Source organism: Saimiri boliviensis, chromosome 12 (assembly GCF_048565385.1).
Source record: "Saimiri boliviensis isolate mSaiBol1 chromosome 12, mSaiBol1.pri, whole genome shotgun sequence".
In the NCBI taxonomy this organism is placed as follows: Eukaryota; Metazoa; Chordata; class Mammalia; order Primates; family Cebidae; genus Saimiri; species Saimiri boliviensis.
Genome location: NC_133460.1, coordinates 11,897,983 through 11,921,584, shown reverse-complemented (window position 1 = coordinate 11,921,584; position 23,602 = coordinate 11,897,983). Strand labels below are relative to the sequence as shown.

At 50.9% G+C, this 23,602-nt stretch overlaps 1 protein-coding gene across 31 annotated transcripts; it reads right to left on the bottom strand.

Annotated features, from left to right (window-relative positions):
- Positions 1-2,589: 2,589 nt before the first annotated feature.
- ATXN2L (ataxin 2 like) lies at positions 2,590-18,743 on the bottom strand. 31 transcript variants are annotated; one of them, XM_074381865.1, is made up of 24 exons: positions 18,185-18,743; positions 16,316-16,352; positions 15,735-15,791; positions 15,577-15,648; positions 15,053-15,203; positions 14,167-14,291; positions 11,460-11,551; positions 10,613-10,813; positions 9,551-9,726; positions 9,274-9,384; positions 7,430-7,642; positions 7,262-7,333; positions 6,938-7,008; positions 6,467-6,762; positions 6,313-6,382; positions 5,613-5,759; positions 5,407-5,479; positions 5,129-5,316; positions 4,641-4,770; positions 4,426-4,547; positions 4,067-4,276; positions 3,647-3,890; positions 3,338-3,497; positions 2,590-3,095 (listed from the first exon to the last, which is right to left on the bottom strand). In XM_074381865.1, exons 1-23 carry the CDS (start codon positions 18,481-18,483, stop codon positions 3,343-3,345), a joined length of 3,312 nt encoding a protein of 1,103 aa, XP_074237966.1. In that variant the 5' UTR covers positions 18,484-18,743; the 3' UTR covers positions 2,590-3,095; positions 3,338-3,342. The 31 variants fall into 31 exon arrangements, with proteins under 31 accessions (XP_074237966.1, XP_074237974.1, XP_074237973.1 ...); XM_074381873.1 differs by having other exon boundaries at positions 2,590-3,072; positions 3,333-3,497; positions 3,701-3,890; XM_074381872.1 differs by having other exon boundaries at positions 3,701-3,890.
- Between the last annotated feature and the right edge of the window lie 4,859 nt (positions 18,744-23,602).

Genomic DNA, 23,602 nt, shown 5'->3' with positions numbered 1-23,602 from the left:
CCACTGCGCCCAGCCTTGAACACCCTTCTTTTTGATAGTGTGATGAAATCTTTTGCCATCCTGCCAGAACGTGAACCAACCTTTTGCCTGTTACTCATTTTAGTAGCTATGCTGGTTATCAGATCGACCGTCACAGTACTGCAGTGATTGTATTCAAGTAACCCTTACTCAGTAACGGCCCCAAAGCACAAGAGTATTGTGCCTAACTTAGAAACTAAACCTCATCATAGATAGTATATGTAAGGTTCAGTACTATAGGCATCCACTGGGGATCTCTGAACACATCACCCACAGGTACAGGGGACTGTTGTACAATCTGCAGTCCTTCCAGAAAACATCAAAATCACTACTCAGCCAGGCATGGTATCTCACACCTGTAATCCTCAGCACTTTGGGAAGCCAAGGTGGGAGGACAACTTGTGCCCAGGAGTTCAAGACCAGCCTGGCCAACATAATGAGACCCCATCTCTTAAAAAAATAAAAATGAAAATGAAAGACTATTAATACTCATCCTATTTCACAGTAAAGACCTGTCTCTCCACCTGTACTTCAAACACCAAGCCCAGCTGAAGGCTTGCCGCTCCTGCACCACCCCCATGCCCATCTGCTGAGTGCTCTTGGGACCCCAACCCTGGTCGTACTTTTAGGAGCCAAGTGGCTACCACATAAATTTTTTTTTTTTTTTTTTTTTTTTTTTTTTTTTTGAGACGGAGTTTCGCTCTTGTTACCCAGGCTGGAGTGCAATGGCGCCATCTTGGCTCACTGCAACCTCTGCCTCCTGGGTTCAGGCAATTCTCCTGCCTCAGCCTCCTGAGTAGCTGGGATTACAGGCAGGCGCTGCCATGCCCAGCTAATTTTTTGTATTTTTGGTAGAGATGGGGTTTCACCATGTTGACCAGGATGGTCTCGATCTACTGACCTCGTGATCCACATAAATTTTTTTAACCTCTTAGAATACTCCCTTCTCCCCTCCCCACCACATATACCTGTTAACAAGTTCCGTATCTGCATACCCTGGGACTCTTCCCCAATACTGTAGCCTTCACTCTTCTTCTCCTGGTCTCTGTCAGCTTTCTGTAGCTTTGGTAAGAGTTAAAACACCCCTACCACTGAGCACCAGCCCTTAAAATCCTGGAAAAGTGCAATCACCTCCATTTTATAGACAAGGAGACCAAGGTTAGGTCTCTCAAGAGAATTCCCAACAACCTCCTTGAAAAACTACCTCCTTTCATCCTGTGGTTAAAAAATAAATAATAAATATAAGTAAAAAAAAAAAAAAAACAACCAAAAAAAAAAAAAACTACCTCCTCTGAAGCCTGCGGTCATTTCCACATCCCATGCTTCAATCTTACTGTCCCATCCATAATGCCTAATTTCACTCCTGCTCCCCAGTAAACCCAGTTCCCGAAAATCCCTCTCTCCTCTTCTCTAACACCTTCATCTTTACAACTCTCACCCACACTCTTAGCTGCACACCAATCAGGCCTTTAATTCCAACAACCATAAACATTCAGCCTTCAACATAAAGAAGTGCATGTAATTTATGAGGCACTCATTATCAGAAATAAACTTAAGGCCAGGCACAGTGGCTCATGCCTGTAATCCCAGCATTTTGGGAGACCAAGGCTGGTGAATCACCCAAGGTCAGGAGTTTGAGACAAACCCGGCCAACATGATGAAGCCCTGTCTCTACTAAAAATACAAAAACTAGCCGGGCATGGTGGCAAGGACTTGTAATCCCAGCTACTCAGGAGGCTGAGGCAGAATTGTTTGAACCTAGGAGGCCAAAGTTGCAGTGAGCCGAGATCTCACCACTGCAATCCAGCCTGAGTGACAGCAAAACTGCCTCCAAAAAAAAAAAAAAAACCAGAAATGAAACTTTAAATTACACCTTGAGATGACGCCAAGATGAGAAAACAGTCACTGGGCAGCTGCGTGAGCTATCTATGCAGCAGTTCGAGCCAGCCAGGGGCAGCATCCTCAGGGACTGTGCCACTGCACTGTGCCAATCTTGGGAAGGGAACTCCTGTCTCACGTGCTTTTAGCCATCCAGTAATCCAGAATCTCAGTCATCAACTACACAACTTTACATGAAGTCTGGAACCCACCTTCAAAGATGAGGCACAGGAGCCTCATCTGGCTCCCTATTACCCTAGGTTTCAAAAACAGGCCACAAATTTTTTTTTTGGAGACCAGAGTCTTGCTCTGTTGCCAGGTTGGAGTGAGGTGACGCAATCTCCACTTACTGCAATCCCTGCCTCCTGGGTTCCAGTGATTCTCCTGCCTCGGCCTCCCAAGTAGCTGGGACTAGAGGGACACACCACCATGCCCAGCTAACTTTTGTATTTTTAGTAGAGATGAGGTTTCACCATGTCGGCTAGGATGGTCTCTCTTGACCTCATTATCTGTCTGCTTTGGCCTCCCAAAGTGCTGGGATTACAGGCATGAGCCACTGTTCCTGGCCACTGGCCACAAATTTTACACAGAGGTGGAGGAACGTGTGACAATGCAGCACCTACCAATGTCACATAAGACTGACAGCTGTCATCCCACTCCAGTCTCCAAGGAGGAAACTCGAGGCAGGTTAAGTTAGTTTAAAATTTTATTTTTTTTATTTATTTTTTAATATTTTTATGTAATAAAAAGTAAAAGTCCTTGTCCAGCCATCCTCGTGGGGCATCTGTCTGTCTCTCACACAGGTCACTCAAGTTAATGGGAAAGAAAGAACAGGGGGCCCAAGTCTGAAGTTATAAATAATAGAAAATAAAAGATCTTCCGTCTCCAGCGGGGGAATAGATGAGAGGATGGGAGGGCAAGACTGGGTGGGGACGGGCAGGGGCAGAGCAGGAACCCCCCACCCCTGCTGGACCCTGGCCCTGCCCTCTGTGAGGCCCCTCCCATTCAAGGTGCTTGGCAGGAATTCCCCAGCTCCCCTGGGGAAAGAGGGGATGGGGGGGCTGGGACTGGTCCGAGCTGCTGGGGGAAGAGACATAGATCACTCTTCCCTCCACTCATGGAGGTCTCAGGTCGCGGCCAGGACAATCTTCAGTTCCCCGGGGGGTGGAAGGGGAGCTGCTGGGAGGGATGAGATTGAACTGGTTGGAGGGGAAAGAGAAGAGAGCAGGAGCATTAGAACCCAAGCAGCTGTCCCTTCCTCCAATGCCGTCCAGTAGGGGTGTGGGGGTGTGTCTGGGAAGGAGCGGCCTCCTCAAGGTGTCTCAGGGGCTGTCAGAAGCACAGGTCAATCGCTGTTTCCCAGTAAGCCAGAGCCCTCACTTGTGTGCCCAGCTCAGCCCCCCACACCCCAGTCTGGCCCTGTCTGCTGCACTGACCTTACCTCGGCTAAGTCAGGAGACAGTCGGGGTCACTGAGAGCTGGGGAGGCAGTGGGGAGGGGGGCTGCTGGATCACAACTGAGCGAGGACGGAGGGAAGCAAAGGACAGAGCCAGGAGCAAGCCCCTGGCGGCGGCGACTGTGGCTTCTGCCCACCCTACATACTTCACAGACAGGTGCAGGTCGGCGGGCGCCCTGTGGGACAGCCCTGCCTCCAAGACCCCTCACTCCCCACCCAGAACCCGTGCATCCTGCCCCACCTGCAGCCCCTCAGCTCTTCCATGCCAAATTCCCCCAGCTAATGAGAACTCACGAATCCTGTCATCGGCTCCTCCTGGAAATCCAGGCGCCTGGCCAGGCTGCTCACCTTGGGGGTGTCCGATGTAGGGGTAGGGTGAGGGTGTGGAAGCTGAGAGTGCAGGCACCCCACTCTGGGGCACCGCGCCTTGGGGGGGCCCCCCATGACTCTGGGGTGGGTGCAGCAGCATCACCTGGGGCGGGTGGGGAGCCCCAGGGTGAGGGGGCGGGGCTGCTGTGATTCCAGTTTGGACATGGGCCTGTGGAGAACAAAAAAAGGAGCCAGGAGGACCACAGAATCCTGAGACGGACTCTGAGAGCCAGAGTCAGGGAGCACTATGGCAAGGTAGAACCAGAGACTTGGGAATGGGATGGCCCCATCGCAGACAGGCCCTGGCAAACAGACCCAGAAGTAGTGGGTCGGCTGGGCTCTTACCTGGGTAACATGGGCCATGTTGGTGAAGCCGTGGGGCAGCTGCTGGTGGTGGATGGCATACACAGCGGCTGGCTGGGGGAAGCTGCTCTGAGGGGACTGGGCAGAAGGTCCCGGTGGCAGAGAGGGTGGTGTGCCTGTCAGGGCCCCTGGGTGGTACAGATTCTGCTGTGGCTGTCCACTGCCCAGGTGTGGGGCCTGCCCCGCCTGATGCTGTCAGGGGGAGGGGAAGGTTGAGTGCCACCCAAGCCAGCTACTTGCTGGCCCCTGGTCCTCGACACTGAGAAATGCCTCTAGCTCTATCCCACTCTCCCAACCACCCATTCCTGCCCTGACCACTCGGCACCCCCAACGGCAGGCACCTGGACAGGACTGGGGGCCGCATGCTGGGACTGCGGCTGGCTCCCGGTAGGCGTGGTAGCTGGCTGCGGCTGGTGGGCATGGAGCTGCGTGGCATGGTGTGGGTAGGACTGGTGAACAGTGGCTGCAGCAGGAAAGAGGGAAAACCAGTGCTGAACACACCAGAGAGGGTCAGCACACAGCCCAGAACAGAAGGGCCAGGCGCAGCAGGACTCACCATAAAGGGCTTGGGGGGTGGGCTGCTCTGCAGAAGGGTACTGAGGAGTGGAGGATGACACGATGGCCTGGGGATGGCTGCCCGACGTCAGCATGCGTGGGTTGCTTTGAAGCATGGGGGCAAACACCGGCTGGCAGAACAGAGAGAGAAGTGGTTGGCACAGCCAGCTAGGAACGTGTCCTCCTGCCAGTCACTGCTTGCACAGCACTGCTTGGGCCTCCTCACAATCACCCGATTCATTCGAAATTCACAACAATCCCACCCAGCAGAGACTACTTCCGCTACACTTCAGAGATACAGATATCCAATGCCTCGTTACAGGTGCCACCAAAGCCGGGGTTAAAGCCCGAGTGAGACACCGCCAATCCCACAGCTGGCCAATCCCACCCACAACGCTGCCTGCCAGCCCCAGCCAGCTCCCGAGTCTCTGGAGATGGGATCCACAGCAGGGGCCCTGGATCCTCACTGCCCTCCGGGGCCATAATCACCTGTGAGGGGTAGTGGGCCATGGGCTGCATCATGGCAGGCTGGCCTGGGAATTGCTGAGGGTTGTAGGGGATGTAGGAAGAATAGGGCGTGGCAGCCACCAGAGGCGGGCCAGCAGCAGCGGCTGCCTGCATCATCGGCGGGGCTGAGGCTGGCTGGTGTTGGTCTGAGCGCTGCGGGGGCAGGGAGCCTGGAGGAGAGGGAAGAGAGCAGAGCTCAAGCTCCACCTGCCAGTAGGCCCTTGGCAGCCCCACCGCCTGCCCCTCCCAGCCCTGCTCACCTTTTGCTCCCCGGTACTTGCCCTGCTGCCCAGGCACTGAATTAGATACGGGATACGGATACATTTGAGGTGCCTAGGGATGAGGACACAGATGAGGCTGAATGTCTTGCTCACAAATGCCCAGAACAGGCCTGACATGGTTCACTCAGGCAGCCCCAGCAAATCCCACCCCACTAACCCCGGGCCCAGTCAATCTCTCCGCATACCTGCACAGCTGGTCCCATGTGGATCTGAGGTATGTAGGAGATGTACTGGGGGCTGTATAGCCCACTCTGGCCTGCTGTCAGCACCGGGATGGAGGGAGTTGAATGAGTCCGGGGCCCCGGAGAAGTTGGAGTACTAGTGGATTTATTCTGCAAAAAAACAAGGGAAGACAATTTTATTTTGTATCTTCCCTTCTACTCCTGGCCATGCCTAGAGTAGTAACAGCTAGCATCCATGAAATGCTGGGTACCAAAGACATTCTGCACTGCTTTTGGTTAAGCCTCGCACTAAACCCTGACAGATGAGCATTCTCAAATTACAGGTGAGGCGGAGAATTTAAGTGACGTCCAAGATCACAAACCTTCCAAATACAAGGGCTCAGGCCAAGTCAGCTGGCCCAAATAGAGCTTTTGTTCATGACTACCCACTCTTAATACTCCCTCAGCCAAATGCCAAGAACCAAAGAAAAACCCGTTAACGCCTCGTCACTCACTGGGATCTCTGGTCACCCAACCCTGTAGAACTAAGTTCACTTTCCCCAAGCCAGCCCCAAAGTTGCCATCCTCACATTTTTATGACATCTCCTCACACTGCCTGCTAGTCAAGTGGTCCTCAAAGTGAAGTGCTCCCCCTATTCATCTATAAGCACTGCCCAAGTCTCCCCACGGAAACCAAAGTCCACATTCTCCCATCCCAGCTCACCACAGACAGCAGAGGCTTTGTAGGATTGAACTCCTTGGCATTGGGGTTCAACGTTGATTTCTTTACTTGTCTGTGAAAGAAAGTACAGTAAATCTTCACGGCTTGCTCTCGTCCCTCCTGCCATCCTCCCAGAGCCCCACTGCACTCCACTCACTCAGCAACAGGGCCCTCATCCTTGTCCTCCCCCTTGATGAGGCCCACTGGGGGGCTGCCAGTTTGGCTTGGGCAAGGTGGTGGGGGCTGCTCTGGCCCCTCAGTGCCTCCTGCTGGTGCCAGGGATGGTTTGTCTTCCTTATCCGACACGGACTCCGTCTTGGAGGAGACAGGAGACCCCATGGGCTCTGAAGTCAAGAGACCATCAACCTCCTTCTCTTTTCCTTTGGCCTCCTCCTTTAAGATCCGGGCAGGAAAAGGATCCAGGCTGTTCTCTGGTGAGCTACTGGGCTGAAGCTGGAAGGGAGAAATACATACATGGTCCAGTCTGACCTAGACCCTAGACCCTGCTTTCTTCTTTCATCCTTGATTTCATCTTTTTGACCCCTACCTAGTCCTTTGCCTCATCTACGAAGCACCCCTAACTCCCTTAACCTGCCAAAATCTCAGCTCACTTCTACAGTTCTCTCACCTTAAACTGGGCCCCAAACTTTCTCAGTTCTTCCAGTTGGAATCGTTTCTGTTCATTCTGAAGACCAGGGACTATGAGAAAACAGTGAAAAAGAAGAAAATACAATACATTCTTTCTCTAAAGTAACTACACAGTGCCAGGAGAATAGAGGACAAGAAAGCAAAGAAAAAAGGAGAAACTCCTGAGAATCACAGAAGTGAAATTGTGATCCAAGGGCTGATAAACATTGTTTGCCTCTGAATTCCAACAAACTTCTTAACTAAAATACTCTCCCCCAGACAAAGGAGCATTAGTCCTCAGCAGAATTAAAAAAACCACCCTCACCTTTCCCAGCTATCCGAGCCAGCTCCTGGGGCTCCAGAGTTCTCCCAGGTTCCTTGGTAGAGAGTTCTTTTACTATGCAAGGAGAAAGAAATGCCCAAAAGTCCTTCTGTCCAGAACCACACATCATACTCAACATGCATCCACAGCACTCAAACACCTAGCTCTTACCATCTGTGGGGGCCAGGGAGATCTTTGGAGAAGCTGGGGAAATGGAACCCACTCCAGGATCTGAGACTGATGAGGTCACAGGGATGGAGGCTGAAGAGGTTGGCACTGCCGAGCCGATGGGAGGCTCAGGACAGGAAGCTGAGATTGGGGCAGGTGCAGCAGACTTTGGAGAACGCGGGGGATACATCCGGCCCACTGGAAGAAAAGGGGGAGCTGTAGGAGGGTTACTACTGGTCAACAGTACTAAGTATAAGGGCCGTACTCAAATCAGCAAGGAAGTTTACACACTATACACCTAGGGTCACCAACTTAAATGTCTAGAAGGCCAAAGCAGGTAACATAAGCAGGTAAATGGCCTGGTAGGCATCATCAGTGACTGAAATGCTTTTTGTTTTAGACAGAGTTTCACTCTTGTTGCAAAGGCTGGAATGTAATGGCAAGATCTTGGCTCACTACAACCTCCGCCTCCCAGGTTCAAGTGATTCTCCTTCCTCAGCTTCCCTAGTAGCTGGGATTATAGGTGGCTACCACTGCACCCAGCTAATTCTGTAATTTTTTTTTTTTTTTTTTTGAGACGGAGTTTCGCTCTTGTTACCCAGGCTGGAGTGCAATGGCGTGATCTCAGCTCACTGCAACCTCCGCCTCCTGGGTTCAGGCAATTCTCCTGCCTCAGCCTCCTGAGTAGCTGGGATTACAGGCATGCGCCACCATGCCCAGCTAATTTTTTTGTATTTTTAGTAGAGACGGAGTTATACCATGTTGACCAGAATGGTCTCGATCTCTTGACCTTGTGATCCACCCGCTTCGGCCTCCCAAAGTGCTGGAATTACAGGCGTGAGCCACCATGCCCGGCCTAATTCTGTATTTTTTTTTCAGTAGAGACGTGGTTTCGCCACGTTGGTCAGGCTGGTCTCCTGACCTCAGGTGATTTACCGTGCCCCACTGACTGGAATGCTTACGGGGGTAGCTGGGATTCTGTCCCAGTCAACTCGAGCTATGCAGCAAGGCAAGCTCAGTTGACAGAACTTCCCATAATTCAAAAGAAACTAAAAATTTTCTGTGGTTTCTATTATTTCATTTATTTATTTAGAGACAGGATCTTGCTCTGTTCCCCAAACTGGAGTGTAGCCCCCTAGGCTCAGCGATCTTCCCACCTCAGCCTGTCAAGTAGCTCAGAGTGCTGATCCTGAGAGTACTCAGGTGCACACCATCACGCCCAGCTAATTTTTAAATTTTTTGCAGAGACGGAGTTTTGCCATGTTGCCCAAGTTGGTCTTGAACTCCTGGGCTCAAGCAATCTGCCCACCTTGGCCCGTTTTAAAAACTTAGCAGCCAGTTGGATCACGAGGTCAGGAGTTCAAGACCAGTCTGGCCAACACAGTAAATCCTGCCTCTACTAAATAATAAAAAAAAAAAAAAAAAAAAAAATGAGCCAGGTGTGGTGGCAGGCACCTGTAATTCCAGCTACTGGGGAGGCTCAGGCAAGAGAATCGCTTAAAGGGAGGCGGAGGTTGCAGTGAGCTGGTGCCACTGCACTTCATACTGGGCAACAATGTGAGATTCCATCACACACACACAAAAAAGTGAGCAACTGATTCAAATCTCAAAAGATGTCTGCTAAGCAGACACAACCCATGGATTGCTAGGTTGAAATTTCTGCAACAGGGAAACTGAAGATTTCTTTCCCAGTATGACTAAATTCCAAACTCCCAAAACATCTATCTTAAAATTATCTCCCATTCCACCATTGTTAACAACTGACATACTCATCAATTTATAAAACGGATGAAATTTTATCAGTTTCTTTCTATCCATTTCTTCATCCGACACTACTGAAGCTTTACCTGCAGGAGGTGGTGGAACAGAAGTTTCTCCAGAAGGCCTATTACTAGGCGAAGACAGAGTCTTGGCACCTCTCAGAGGCCGCTGTGCCTTTGGGGACATGCGGGAAGGGCCTGTTTTTTTTTTAAGACGAAGAAAATGTCAGAAGAAGCAGACAACCTGCTACATTACATTCCCACCAATGCAGCATCATTGCAACCCATCAAAACCCCTGCAATTACCCTCCCAACCTCCTCAGCATCCCCTTCCCTGCCCTACCAAGTTTACCTCATAACTCACCTCCATTGATACCACGAGCCTCAGAACCTGGGCCAGGGCTACTATTGTCCAGATGGTGAGGGCCACGAGGTGGCAAAGAACTAAGGCCAGGCCGCCCGCCCCGAGAGCTGCTGCATCGAACTCCTCCCCGGGGGCCTTCCCGGACTCGTTGAGGCAGAGGGATATACTTCCCCTCCCTGAGGAAGGAGTTCAAATAAGGCCAGGTAGCCACAAAACGCACGTTTTGGAAAGACGAAACCATTTCTTCTTCTAAAGTCTCCCACTTCTGACCCAAACATACACACGGCCTGGCTCTAGCAATATCCCACTTGAAGATCTGCCTAGTTAAATGTTCTGTGGCTTATGATCTTATGTGACATCAACTCTTGAGCCAACCAGCCTGACCAGTGCTTCACAATTCTACAACTCCTGACCTATAACATAGGTAAGGTCACACTGTAGTTCCAGGGGGAGCTTCTGTAAGACACACATAATGTAGTCATAGTTCTTTTTTTTGTTTGTTTGTTTGAGATGGAGTTTCACTCTTATTACCCAGGCTGGAGTGCAATGGCGCGATCTCGGCTCACCGCAAACTCCGCCTCCTGGGTTCAGGCAATTCTCCCGCCTCAGCCTCCTGAGTAGCTGGGATTACAGGCACGCGCCACCATGCCCAGCTAATTTTTGTATTTTTAGTAGAGACGGGGTTTCACCATGTTGACCAGGATGGTCTCGATCTCTTGACCTTGTGATCCACCCGTCTTGGCCCTCCCAAAGTGCTGGGATTACAGGCTTGAGCCACCGCGCCCGGCCTATATTTCACTTTTATAAAAACAAATAGCACATATTATATAAATGAATACACACAAAAAAGCCACAGTAAACCAAAGTTCCAAAATGTTTCTTTTCCTAAATCTACAAGCTTCATTCAGCCTTGTCACTTTGGGCCAATTATATAACCTTGCTGGACTTCAACCCTAAACCTATGTTTGACATTTCACATGGTCTTGAGGCTTAAACTATAGCACACATCCATCAACTCTGGGCCCAGGCCCCAGGACAGTCCCGGCTGTTCGTGACAGTCACCTGGATGCCAAGCTGGGGCTCTCCCGCCCTGAACCCTGCCGCTGTACTGCACTGTGCTTCTCCTCTTCAGTGCGCCCATCATCATTCTCCATGGCGATCCGTAGGCGGTATTGGGGGCTTGATTCAATCTCTCGAGCTAACTGGGCCGCACGTAGCTCTCGCTGACGAAACTCTTCCGAGTTGTCCTTTTCTAAGGGCACCCTGAGACAGCACCCACAGACCACCACCATCCCAGTGCCAGGGGACAAAGAGGAAAAAAGGAAAAACATTTCAACCAGGTCGATCACCAGTCAGGCACCTAAGTATTTAATTCTCTCAACTCGGTATCTGGGTTTAACAGGCACCTTACTGCATCTCAGGTAGCCTTATCTGTAAATGTGAGGAACACTTAGATGCTTAAAACCTTTGGCCAGGTGCAGTGCCTCATGCCTGTAATCCCACTTTGGGAGGCCAAGGCGGGTGGATGAGGCCAGGAGTTTGAGATCAGCTTGGCCAACGTGGTAAAACCCAGTATCTACTAAAAATACAAAAAAATTAGCCAGGCATGGTAGGCATTTGTAATCCCAGCTACTCAAGAGGCTTGAGGCAGGAAAATTGCTTGAACCCGGGAGACAGAGGTTGAAGTCAGCCGAGACCATGCCACTGCACTCCAGGCCTGGGTAACAGAGCGAGACTCCGTCTCAAACAAACAAACAAAAAACCTGGAAGGGAGCAGTTCCACAAGGTAGAGCAGGAGCGGGAACAGCAACCCTGGACACCCAGAGAAGAATGAGCAAAGTTCTACCCGGAAACCTGTCTTCTCTTAATAACCCCACACCCCCAACCTGGAAAGCACCAAGACACTCACGTATAAGAAGAAAGACTGCTATCATAGGTGGTCTTCACACCGTAGTTCTCCTCATTAAACTTGAACATTTCATTGGGGTCCCATCCATTGGACTGGGGAGGAAGAAAGGAGGCTTTAAAATCCAGCAAGTAAAGCAACCAAGTCACTTCCCTTCCATCAGGTTAAAAACTCCAAAATGTGACCAAATTGGCTGGGCACAGTGGCTGAAACCTGTAAAAGCTGAGGCAGGGGGATCCTCTGAGGCCAGGAGTTCAAGGCCAGCCTTGGCAACATAGCAAGAGTCCATCTCTACAAAAAAATAACATAACAGCTGGGTGGGGTGGTACATACCTGGGGTCCTAGCTACTTGCTACTCAGGAGACTGAGGAGAGGGGAACACTTAAGCCCAGGAGTTTGAGGCTGCAGTGAACTCTTATGGTACCACTGCACTTAGACCTGGGAGACTAGCTGGACCTGTAATCCCAGCACTTTGGGAGGTAGGTGGATCACCTGAGGTCAGGAGTTTGAGACCAACCTGGCCAATATGATGAAACCCCATCTCTACTAAAAATAGAAAAATTAGCCATGCATGATGGCGTGTGCTTGCAGTACTGTCTGAGGCAGGAAAATCACTTGAATCTGGGAGGCAGAGGTTGCAGTAAGCTGAGATCAAGCCACTGCACTCCAGCCTCCAGCCTGGGCGACAGAGTGAGACCCTGTCTCAATAAAAAAAAGAAAAAAAAAAAAGCACCCGTCTCAAAAATAAGTGACCAAACCAGGAATGAAAAAAATAGGAATGTGGCTGGCAAAAGTAACCAATAATTGTAATTACTTTTTTTTTTTTTTTGAGATGGAGTTTCCCTCATTACCCAGGCTGGAGTGCAGTGGCGCGATCTCGGCTCACCACAACCTCCGCCTCCCGGGTTCAGGCAATTCTCCTACCTCAGCCTCCTGAGTTGCTGAGACTACAGGCGCATGCCACTAAGCCCAGCTAATTTTTTGTATTTTTAGTAGAGACGGGGTTTCACCATGTTGACCAGGATGGTCTCGATCTCTCAACCTCGTGATTCACCCGCCTCGGTCTCCCAAAGTGTTGGGATTACAGGCTTGAGCCACCGTGCCCGGCCTAGTAATTGTAATTACTAACTTCAACTGTTAATAACTACTAACGACTACAGCACAAACTAGCAATAACTGGTGAAACTGAAAAGTCTTAAGACCTGAAAGTTCTATTTCCAAGATATCCCACAGAAATTCTGGCACATGTGTGTGGGGAATACACGTCCTAAAAGTCCAGCAAGATACTATAGCTAGTAGCAAAATAATGGCAACAAAATGCAGATAAGAATACAATTTGCTGTGCATACATACACGTGTAAATATAAAGACAATACACAACAATAAAAGCAAGGAACTAGATCCACGTAGCACCACAAGAAATTCAATAAGGTGAGAAAAGCCAATTCTTGTACAAACTAAACATAATGAAACAATAACGTATTTATTCACAAGATATTTGTTTCTCAGCAGATGGTCTCACTATGATTCCCAGGCTGAAGCACAATGGTCGTTCACAAGTTCAATCACAGTGCACCTCAGCCTCCTGAGTAGCTGGGACTACAGTTGTGTACCACCATGCTCAGCTCTATTCATGAGGTTTTTTGTTTTTTGAGACAGCCTCACTCTGTCGCTCAGACTGGAGTCCAGTGGCACATTCTCAGCTCACTGCAGCCTCAAACTCCTGGGCTGAAGTTATCCTCCTGCCTTGGCCTCCCAAGTAGATGGGACTTACAGGCACGAGCTCACTACACTCAGCCTCATGAGAGATTTTAAACCCCTCTGAGTACCTCATTCGGGAAAGAGAAATGGGCCTATACAGTAATCTATACTTTTTGTTATGCTGAAAAATAACTTGATACAAATGTTAGCAATTGTTAATTATAGATAGTAAGTGAGTAAATTGGGTTTGTGTATGTGTGACAGGGTCGGGCCTGGCTGGAGTGCAGTTGCCATGACCACAGCTCACTGTAACCTTGACCCTTCCCAGGCTCAAGTGATCCTCCCACCTCAGCTTCCCAAGTAGCTAGGACTATAGGTACATGCAACCACACCTTGCTAGGTTTTATGTTATCTTGTCAAGACAGGGTTTTGCCATGTTGTCTGGGCTGGTCTCAAACTCCTTGCCTCAAGTGATCCACTGGCCTTGACTTCCCAAAGTGATGGGCCTACAAGCATGAGCCACTGCCCCCAGCTGATACTAGGTTTCTACTTTGCTATTTTCTTTTTTCTTTTTTTTTTTTTTGAGACGGAGTTTCACTTGTTACCCAGGCTGGAGTGCAATGGCGCGATCTCGGCTCACCGCAGCCTCCGCCTCCTGGGTTCAGGCAATTCTCCTGCCTCAGCCTCCTGAGTAGCTGGGATTACAGGCACACGCCACCATGCCCAGCTGATTTTTTGTATTTTTAGTAGAGACGGGGTTTCACCATGTCGACCAGGATGGTCTCGAACTCTCGACCTCATGATCCACCCACCTCGGCCTCCCAAAGTGCTGGGATTACAGGCTTGAGCCACCGCGCCCGGCTCTACTTTGCTATTTTCTATACCTATTTGTTATCTAACCATTATCAATAGGCAGCAGTAAGTATTTCCCTCTCCCCTCAAATGAACCTCACTGTCAACAACTCATTCTGTCTGTTCAGATCCAGGTTCCCAGGGAAGGAGACCATACCATGTCGGACTCAAGGTCGTAGTCGTCGCTGTTGCTGTCACCCCCCTCCCAGCGCTGAAGCACCTTCTCTTTGTGTTCCCCATTCACTTTCGAGTTCATGGCAATGGCTGAATCGGTGAACTTGTCTGTGGGGGCAGAGGTGAAGATCAGGAGTCAGGCCATATTTCAGACTTCTTTCCAACATCCCCTAACCCTAATCCCCACAAGTTGTTCAGGAGCAAGAAGTTTAAGAAGCCCAGAGTACGTGTGCCTATGTGTCAAGATGGCCAGGGGGTACAGAGGCAAGAGAAGAATTACAAAAAGCCTATCAAGATTATGATTACAAAGAAAAAATAAGTTAAAAACTAAGAAAACAGAAAAACCGCAACACAGACTGGAATTCATCCCATTATGTATTAGACATCAAGACATGCTTTTAATAAGGAAAAACCCAGCCCTTCCCTCAGGAAAGAAAAAAAAAACAAAGGCCGGGCGCGGTGGCTCAAGCCTGTAATCCCAGCACTTTGGGAGGCCGAGGTGGGTGGATCACAAGGTCAAGAGATCGAGACCATCCTGGTCACCATGGTGAAACCCCGTCTCTACTAAAAATACAAAAAAGTAGCTGGGCACGGTGGTGCATGCCTGTAATCCCAGCTACTCAGGAGGCTGAGGCAGGAGAATTGCCTGAACCCAGGAGGCGGAGGTTGCGGTGAGCCGAGATTGCGCCATTGCACTCCAGCCTGGGTAACAAGAGCGAAACTCCGTCTCAAAAAAAAAAAAAAAAAAAAAAAAAAAGGAATTAAGGCAAAAAAATGAAAAAACCCAAACACATCTACATGTTCTACCTGCACGCAAACTGCCCTCTATGCACACAGAGCAGGTCTGAGATAACAGCCTAGGACAGTACCTTTAGTAGCGTAGTTGAAGTCAACATTTCGGAAGTGAACGAGCATGACATCACTTGGCTTAAACACCATGGTGTCCACGATGTCCTCCCGACGAGGGCCACCTGCTGGCTCAGATGCTTTCCGGTGCACAGCATCCACTGCTAGTTCAAACTACAAACGCCCCATTCCCCACACCCTAGGGTCAGTTTCAAGAAATGTGAAGGCAAAAAATAGCACTAGCTTTCTCTTATCCTTCCCAAACTTTTCACGACACCACATCCTCAATACGCTTGGAACCAAGTGCATTGTTTTCTCAACATGAGCCACAGGACTTAGCAAAACTCACAAAAATTTAAACTATTTAAAACGTTAAAGTACCCAGCCCTCAAATTTATCTTTTTTCCCTGCAGCACTATTCGGCATAGACCTACAGAAAACAACTAAAGGCATAATCTGACACCACCCAACTGACACCTTCAATGAACCTATTTCTTTCTCCTCCTCCTCTGCAACTCCAAAAATCATCACATTTGAGTACACTGACCTTTGAGCTTAGCGTCTTGAAGATACCCTCATAGGTGGTGCCATTTTTCACCTTTACATCACAAGTGGAGCCCTGGCAGAGAGGGAAAAATAAGAGTATCTCCAGAAAATGGATGCATTACGTTCCTTAAACAACCCAGGGGTTAAGTACCAACTTACCACAACAGCTGTAAGGAAATGCAGCATTCTGGAATTGTTGTAGACGCCTTCAAACACCTGTCAGTTAACACAGAACAGAGAATTAAAGGAATAACCAGTCAACACCTCACTTTCTTTTCTTTTTCTTTTTTTAGACGGAGTTTCGCTCGTTACCCAGGCTGGAGTGCAATGGCGCGATCTCGGCTCACCACAACCTCCGCCTCCTGGGTTCAGGCAATTCTCCTGCCTCAGCCTCCTGAGTAGCTGGGATTACAGGCACGCACCACCATGCCCAGCTAATTTTTTGTATTTTTAGTAGAGACGGGGTTTCACCATGTTGACCAGGATGGTCTCGATCTCTCGACCTCGTGATCCACCCGCCTCGGCCTCCCAAAGTGCTGGGATTACAGGCTTGAGCCACCGCGCCCGACCCTCACTTTCTTTTCTAAATGCCCACACTCTACTCATTCTGCCTTGTGTGGGCTGGGCCCACAGCCCTCCTGAGTACATCAGACTCTCTCTAGACCTAATGTGCCCTAAATTCCCATATTATGCATTGTTTAGGTCCATGTATCTTAAAGAGGGTGGGAGGAGACACTCACAGGTGACTGTGGGGGTCCCTTTCCTGTGCTCTGTCCCCTATAAGAGAAACAAACAAGAAATTAGTTATTTAAGTCTGTTCAAGCCTTCTTAGACCACTATGAAATCAATGTTCAATTCCAGAAGCATATATCACTTAATGATGCTGATTTAGACTACAAAATCATTAATCAGTAAGATTATTTTTCCTTTTTTTGTGTGTGTTTTAGAGGGTTTCCCTCTGTTGCCCGGGCTAGGGTGCTAGTGGCACAATCTCAGCTCACTGCAGCCTCAACCTTCCAGGCTCAAGTGATCTTCCAGCCTTGGCCTCCAGAGTGGCTGGGATTATAGATAGGCACCACCACTCCTGGCTTTTTTTTTTTTTTTTTTTTTTTTTACATTTTTAGTAGAGATGGGATTTCCCTATGTTGCCCAGGCTGGTCTCGATCTCCTGGGCTCAAGAGATCCTCCCACCTCTGCCTCCCAAAGTGCTGGCATTACAAGCATGAGCCACTTCGCCTGGCCAATCAATAAGATTTTCATCTTGTAGAGATTAAAAAAAAAAAAGAGGCGTTAAAAAGCCAGTAAACACATTTCCTCCAAATGCCAGTAAAAAAAGATCTCAATCAACAACGGTTGTCAATTGCTCTAAGAACCAACGAGAAAGGGGTTAGGGCTGCATGCTACCAACAGATCAATTTTACGGATTAACCAAAAACCCACCCCAGCTGTGCAGGCAAAAGCTCCAGGAGTGCAGCTTCGGAACTACCTAGCTCAGGAACGTTACCTCCCAAACAGAAAAGACAATCATATTTTCAGCAGCCTGACGCCTCAAACCCTGGGAGGAGGGGTATCCCCTCCACACCCCATCCCCTCGACCTCATGACTCATACCCGTTACCCACTCTGCGGATGTCACTAATCGCCAGGTAACCCTGCTCGTCGCTGGCTGATGTAACCGGCGGTTGAGGAGGGCGAAGAGGGGGCCGCTGGCGGGGCTGGGGGACAGCGCAGCCGCAAAAGCCATCCACCGGGAGGCATCGCCCGGTCTGCGCCTGCGCACTAAGGCCCACGGGCCTCTTCGAACCCCCCCCGACCCTCGCGCGATCAGAGCCCACTGCGCCTGCGTGTGCCGCCACTCTCAATTCCATTAACACACACACACCCGCAAGGGAAAACTGAGCAGGGCGTCCACTACTCATGCACCGCCACCAGACGAACTCTCCCAGCCCCTGCCTTAGGTGTTCCCGGGACGCGCGAACGCCCGGGTCATGAGACCGAGCATCCACGCGCACGTACGGGAAGGGAGCGCGCGCGCGCGCCAGAGGTTCCCGTCCCGCAGTCCTCCTAGTCGTCCCTCCTTCCGTCCCCCCGCCCACCTCGCTCCCCTCCTACTGGCCAGACCGGGAAAAGGGAGGCAGCAACCCGCTCCCAAGTCCCTCCCTCCCCATTGGCCAAACTGTGGGCCGCGCGCCCCCCTCCATTGGCTACGGCCGGGGACCCCTTCCCGCAGCAGACTCCCCATTGGCTAAAGCCGGGAACCGCGAGACCCTTCGTGGTAATGGAACCGGGGACCCCGATCACCGCCTCACCCCCCCCAACTCCCCGTTCCGACGGCGCCGGCGGGATGCGCCCCGCCTCCCCTGAAGGCCGGGGCTACGGGCCCCGACTAGGCCCCGAGAGCCGAGCGCGGCCCCTCAGCGTTCCGGTGGCCGCTCGGGGACCCTTTCCCTCCGACCTGTTTGGACCGGAGGGGACCCTCCCCCGGCTTCAAAGGGGGCTCCCCGCCTCGCCGGTGCTCCTGACGGTGCCGAGTCGGGGTACGCCCGGCCGGAACCGAGCCCCTGCCTCCGGGTGGCCGCGGCTCCCCCGCCCGGAGCCCACCCTCCTCACCTGGCGCTGCCGATGGTGGAGGCCCCCGGCCTCTCCTGGTGCTGCTGCGGCGGCGGCGGCTGCGGAGCCAAGATGCCTTCGGCTCCCCGGCGGAGCCCACTCCCGGCAGCGGCCGCAGGCCCCAGGCAGGGGGAGACGGCCGCTGGAGGCCCGGGCGGAGCCGCGGAGGTGGCCAGCGGCCCCGGGAGCCCGCCGTTGGGAGGGCTGGTGCCCCCGGGGGGCCGGCGGGCCACGGCCTGTTGCGTGGGGGGCTGCTGCTGGGGCTGGGAGGGCTGTTGTGGCGGCTGAGGCTTCAACATGATGGCAGCGTCCGGAAGGGGAATCAGAGGGAAGGGAGGGAGAGAGGGGGCCGGGGCTGGGGCCCCGCCGGAGAGCGCGGGAAGCGAGGGGGATCGGGCAGCCGGGGCCCGCCGTTGGCGGGCGGGGGGAGCCCCGCGATGTCGGGGGTGGAGAGAAGACCGCGGCGCGAGGAAGCGCCGCGAGGCGGAAGGGGAGGGGGTCTCGCGGGCTGGAGGAAAGCGAGAGGGCGCGAGCCGGGCTGGCGCGCGTGCGCGTCGCCGGGGCGCGGGGAGGGAGGAGCGCGCGGGCGGGAGCTCCCGGGGGGAGGGGCAGCCGGAGCGAGCGGTGGCGCGAGGTGCGGCGCACACCGGCGCGGTCAGCTCCCCCGGCAGGAGGGGAGAGAATCAAGTCGGTGAACCTCACACCCCTAGCCCTGGGAGTGGGTAAGGAGCGGCGCGGGCGCTCACGCGCGCCAAGGATTTAAGGTCTCAAGGTCTCAAACCGCCTTAGAAGCCGGCGGCCGCTGTCGCTTCACAATGAGCGTGTGAGGCGCTGGGGGAGGAGCCGAAGGCGCCAGAGGAAGGGCCGGCCGCTCCGCCCCTGCCGGCGCTGCGTCGCGATGCCTCCGCGGGAGTGTGAGGCGGCACGTCGTGCGTGAGGCTCTTCCGCCGCTTGGGGGCCTTTGGGCGGAGCCTTAAGTACCAAAAACCTGTCCTGTACTGGGCCACCCGAGCGACTGGGCTTTTAGGCAGGTGGTATGTTTCGCAAGGAGCTGCTCTCCACCCTGTTGGCTTTAAGTAAAAAAAAGACTGATGAGCATTAAAGTGATTCATTCGTTTGAGCGTGTCGATCTTTGCAGATAAATTTATGCCTCGTCCTAAATTATTGTAAATTTTATTGATTTTAACCTAAGTTGTTCTTCCATGCCCGAGAATGAATTTTTTTTTTTTTTTTTTTTTTTTTTTTTTTTTGAGACGGAGTTTCGCTCTTGTTACCCAGGCTGGAGTGCAATGGCGCGATCTCGGCTCACCGCAACCTCCGCCTCCTGGGTTCAGGCGATTCTCCTGCCTCAGGCTCCTGAGTAGCTGGGATTACAGGCACGCGCCACCATGCCCAGCTAATTTTTAGTATTTTTAGTAGAGATGGGGTTTCACCATGTTGACCGGGATGGTCTCGATCTCTCGACCTCGTGATCCACCCGCCTCGGCCTCCCAAAGTGCTGGGATTACAGGCTTGAGCCACCGCGCCCGGCCGAGAGTGAATCTTTAAACTGTAGTAACAAAGACTATCTGAAAGCCAAAGTTCTGAGTTGAAAATCCTCCACCCAACCCTGTAAAGAAGGTAACTTCATTCATTCAAAATGAGTTGGGCATTCAGTTACGTGTTTTGGACACAGGATAATTAAACTGCTTTCTGCTCTCAAGGATTTCACGCTAGTGGTGGATTCAGTGAATTTGACGAAATCCAGTAGGTAAAGCACAGGGCACTACAAGAGCAAATGGGAGTGACACCTAATCTTAATGCAGTATTGAGTGACCAGATAACCAACAAGAGGGCCAGGGGCAGTAGCTCTCACACCTGTAATCCTAACACTTTGGTAGTCCAAGGCAGGAGGATCGTTTGAGGCCAGGAGTTTGAGAACAGCCTGGGCAACGCAATGAGACTTTGTCTCTATGAGAAATAAATTTTAAAAAAAAATTTTTTTTAACTGATAAGAGGGTAGGGAGATGGGTTTCTCCCCGCCCACCCCCCAGCCCCCCCTACCGACCCCCACCCCCATAGAGTTTTGCTCTTGTTGCCAAGGCTGGAGTACAATAGCAAGATCTCAGCTCACTGCAACCTCCTCCTCCTGAGTTCAGGCAATTCTGCCTCAGCCTCCTGAGTAGCTGGGATTACAGGCGTGTGCCACCTGCTAATTTTTGCATTTTTAATAGAGACTGGGTTTCACCATGTTGGTCAGGCTGGTCTCAAACTCCTGACCTCAGGTGATCCACCCACCCCAGCCTCCCAAAGTGCTGCGATTAACAGGTGTGAGCCACCATTCCTGGCTGGGAGATGGGTTTCTAGGCAGGGGAATAGGATGTGACTCAGAAGATCTCTGCTTGGTCTAACCATAAAATTAAAGGGGGGAAGAGGTAGCTAACCTGGGACCAGGTTTTAAGGGCTGGCAAGTCTTGTAAGAGACTTGGACATTATCCTTAAAGCAGTGGGGAGCTTTTTTAAGCAAGTGAAAAGAGGCTGGGCATGGTGGCTCATGCCTGTAATCCTAGTACTTTGGGAAGCTTGAGGTCAGGAGTTTGAGACCAGGCTGATCAACATGGTGAAACTCTGTCTCTACTAAAAATACAAAAATTAGCTGGGTGTGGTGGCATATGCCTGTAATTTCAGCTACTCAGGAGACTGAGGCAGGAGAATCCCTTGAACCCTGGAGGTGGAGGTAGCAGTGATACTAGATCGCATCACTGCACTCTAGCCTAGGTCACAGAGCAAGACTCTGTCCCCCGAAAACAAAAAAAGAAAGTGAAAAGAGGTCAGATTTACATTTTTAAAGGTTTACTCTCAATGTGAAGAATGGAGTGGAGCTGTTACATCCATGTGGTCTTAATCCCAACGAAATTCTCAATGTCTCAATCTTTCTTCATTTAGCATTGAAACTCTTTCTTTTCTTTTCTTTTCTTTTTTGAGACAGAGTCTCTTGTCACCCAGGCTGGAGTACAATCTCGACTAACTGCAACCTCTGCCTCCTGGGTTCAAGCGATTCTCCAAACTCAACCTCCTGAGTAGCTGGGATTACAGGGGTGCGTGCCACCACGCCCAGCTAATTTTTGTATTTGTAATAGAGACAGGGTTTCACCATGTTGGTCAGACTGGTCTTGAACTCCTCGTGATCTGCCCACTTTGGCCTTCCAAAGTTCTGGGATTACAGGTGTGAGCCACTGTGCTCAGCCAGCACTGGAACTCTTTCTAGCCCCTCCACACCAAACACGTGCACACCTAGCTACAAGATTGCTTGACACGGCCAGGCGTGGTGGCTCATGCCTGTAATCTCAGTACTTTAGGAGGCTGAGGCAGGCAGATCACCTGAGGTTGGGAATTCGAGACCAGCCTGACCAACATGGAGGAACCCCATCTCTACTAAAAATATAAAATTAGCCTGGCGTGGTGGTACATACCTGTAATCCCAACTACTTGGGACACTGAGGCAGGAGAATTGCTTGAACCGGGGAGGCGGAGCTTGCGGTGAGCCAAGTTCGTGCCATTGCACTCCAGCCTGGGCAACAGAGCAAGACACGGTCTCAAAAAAAAAAAAGAAAAAAAAAAAGACTCCCTTACTGTTTGGGTAATAGTCTTTTGCCCTTCCTCACTCGTGCCTTCACATGGGCTAGTTACCCCTTCTGTGTGCTCATCCAGCAATTTATTCCATTGTAGTCTAACAGCTCCTTTAATTCTGTCTTCCTGCTAATGTCAGTTCCCTAAGGATTGCGATCTTGACTTATTTCTTGCTCTGTAGTACCTAGCACACTGCAGGCACTCAATGAAATATTTGTAAGGTGAGTGGATCCAAATGCTGTTTTATAGGCCGTCACGTCTCCTGGGTTCCCTAACACAGTCCACCTTTTTGCTGGCATTACCTGGACCACCTGGTGCCATGCCATCTCTCTGCCCTCATTGTGAGCACTGAGCACTCTAACCTCCATCCACCTACCCCATCCTGCTCCACACTCAAATTCTAAGTTTTAGCCCTATGAAACTCCCTCCTCCATAGCTTGCCTTGCCCTTGCTAGGGGCAGCTAATTCGCGTGGGGTCTGCAGCAACCTCAATTTTTGCCTCCTGAGAAGAAAGAATTCCACCAAGGACCATAAGCCACAGAGAGACAGGCAAGTTTTAGAGCAGGAGTGAACATTTATTAAAAAGTTTTAGAGCAGGAATGAAAGGGAAATAAAGATCACTTGGAAGAGGGCCAAGCGAATGACTTGAGAGATTCAAGTCCCTGGTTTGACCTTTGACTTGGGGTTTCACATGTTGGCATGCTTCCAGCGGTTTGTATCTCTTCCCTGATTCCTCCCTTGGTGTGGGCTGTCCACATGCACAGTGGCCTGCCAACACTCGGAAGGACCACATGCACAGTGGGTTTACTGAAGTGCGCATGCTCACTTGAGGTGTTCTTCCCTTAACAGTCTAGCATTCCTGGAGGAAGGGCATATACCATTAAACTCCACCATTTTGCCTCTTGGTGCACATACTTGAGCTCACTTACCCAACTTCTGAGATCTTATCGAGAAGCTGCTGATCACCAGTTTCAAGTGTTTTCCATCTTATTGGTAGAATGCCTTTCCCTCGTGCTGGCTGCAACCAATTACTATTTTAGAGATACACTTTAGCAACCCCCTGACCATCTCCTGATGGTTGCGTGACATTCCTGATGGTGGGGTTGGGGCAGCACTCCTGTCTTGCTCATTCTGACTAGCTACCTACTGTAACGCCCTTATACAAGCACTGTTCACATAGAATCCTCTTCAAATTCCCTACTTTCTCATTCTTCAAGCCCAAGTGTCAGTTCTTTGGAACGTCCTCTTACTGAGTCCCTCCTCTGGGCCCTCAGAGCAGTGCGTTGTTTTGGTTTCTATTTATCTTACCTTTTTTTGGAGTTCAAGGTCATAAAGGGCATTTCTCTGTCCCTCATACGTAGCTCAGTGGGTGGCACCTCTCCTCATTAAGTCATTGGGTAACAACTGGAATGTTGTCTTATTGTGTGCAGTTTTAAAATTATATCACTATGATTAGATAAGGAGTGATTTCCAAGATACAACGTTATGTAAAGAAAGCAAACTTCACTGGGCACGGTGGCTCATGCCTGTAATCTCAGTACTTTAGGTAATCTCAGTACTTTGGGAGGCCGAGGCAGGCAGATCACGGGATCAGGAGTTCGAGACCAGCCTGACCAACATAGTCGAACCCCTCTGTACTAAAAATATAAAAATTAGCTGTACTAAAAATATAAAAATTAGTGCGTGGTGGCACACACCTGTAGTCTCAGGTTTATACTTTGGGAGGCTGAGGTAGGAGAATTACTTGAACCCAGGAGGGGGAGGTTGTGGTGAGCCAAGATTGCGCCACTGCACTCCAGCCTGGACAAG

Excerpts from the sequence above, each read along its gene's own strand:
- ATXN2L (XM_074381865.1), bottom strand. The coding sequence starts at position 18,483 with ATGTTGAAGCCTCAGCCGCCACAACAGCCCTCCCAGCCCCAGCAGCAG. Across the intron at positions 15,649-15,734 it reads ATTTCCTTACAGCTGTTGTG|GGCTCCACTTGTGATGTAAA; the intron begins GTAAGTTGGTAC and ends CCTCTCTGCCAG. Across the intron at positions 14,292-15,052 it reads CTTCAACTACGCTACTAAAG|ACAAGTTCACCGATTCAGCC; the intron begins GTACTGTCCTAG and ends CTGCCCCCACAG.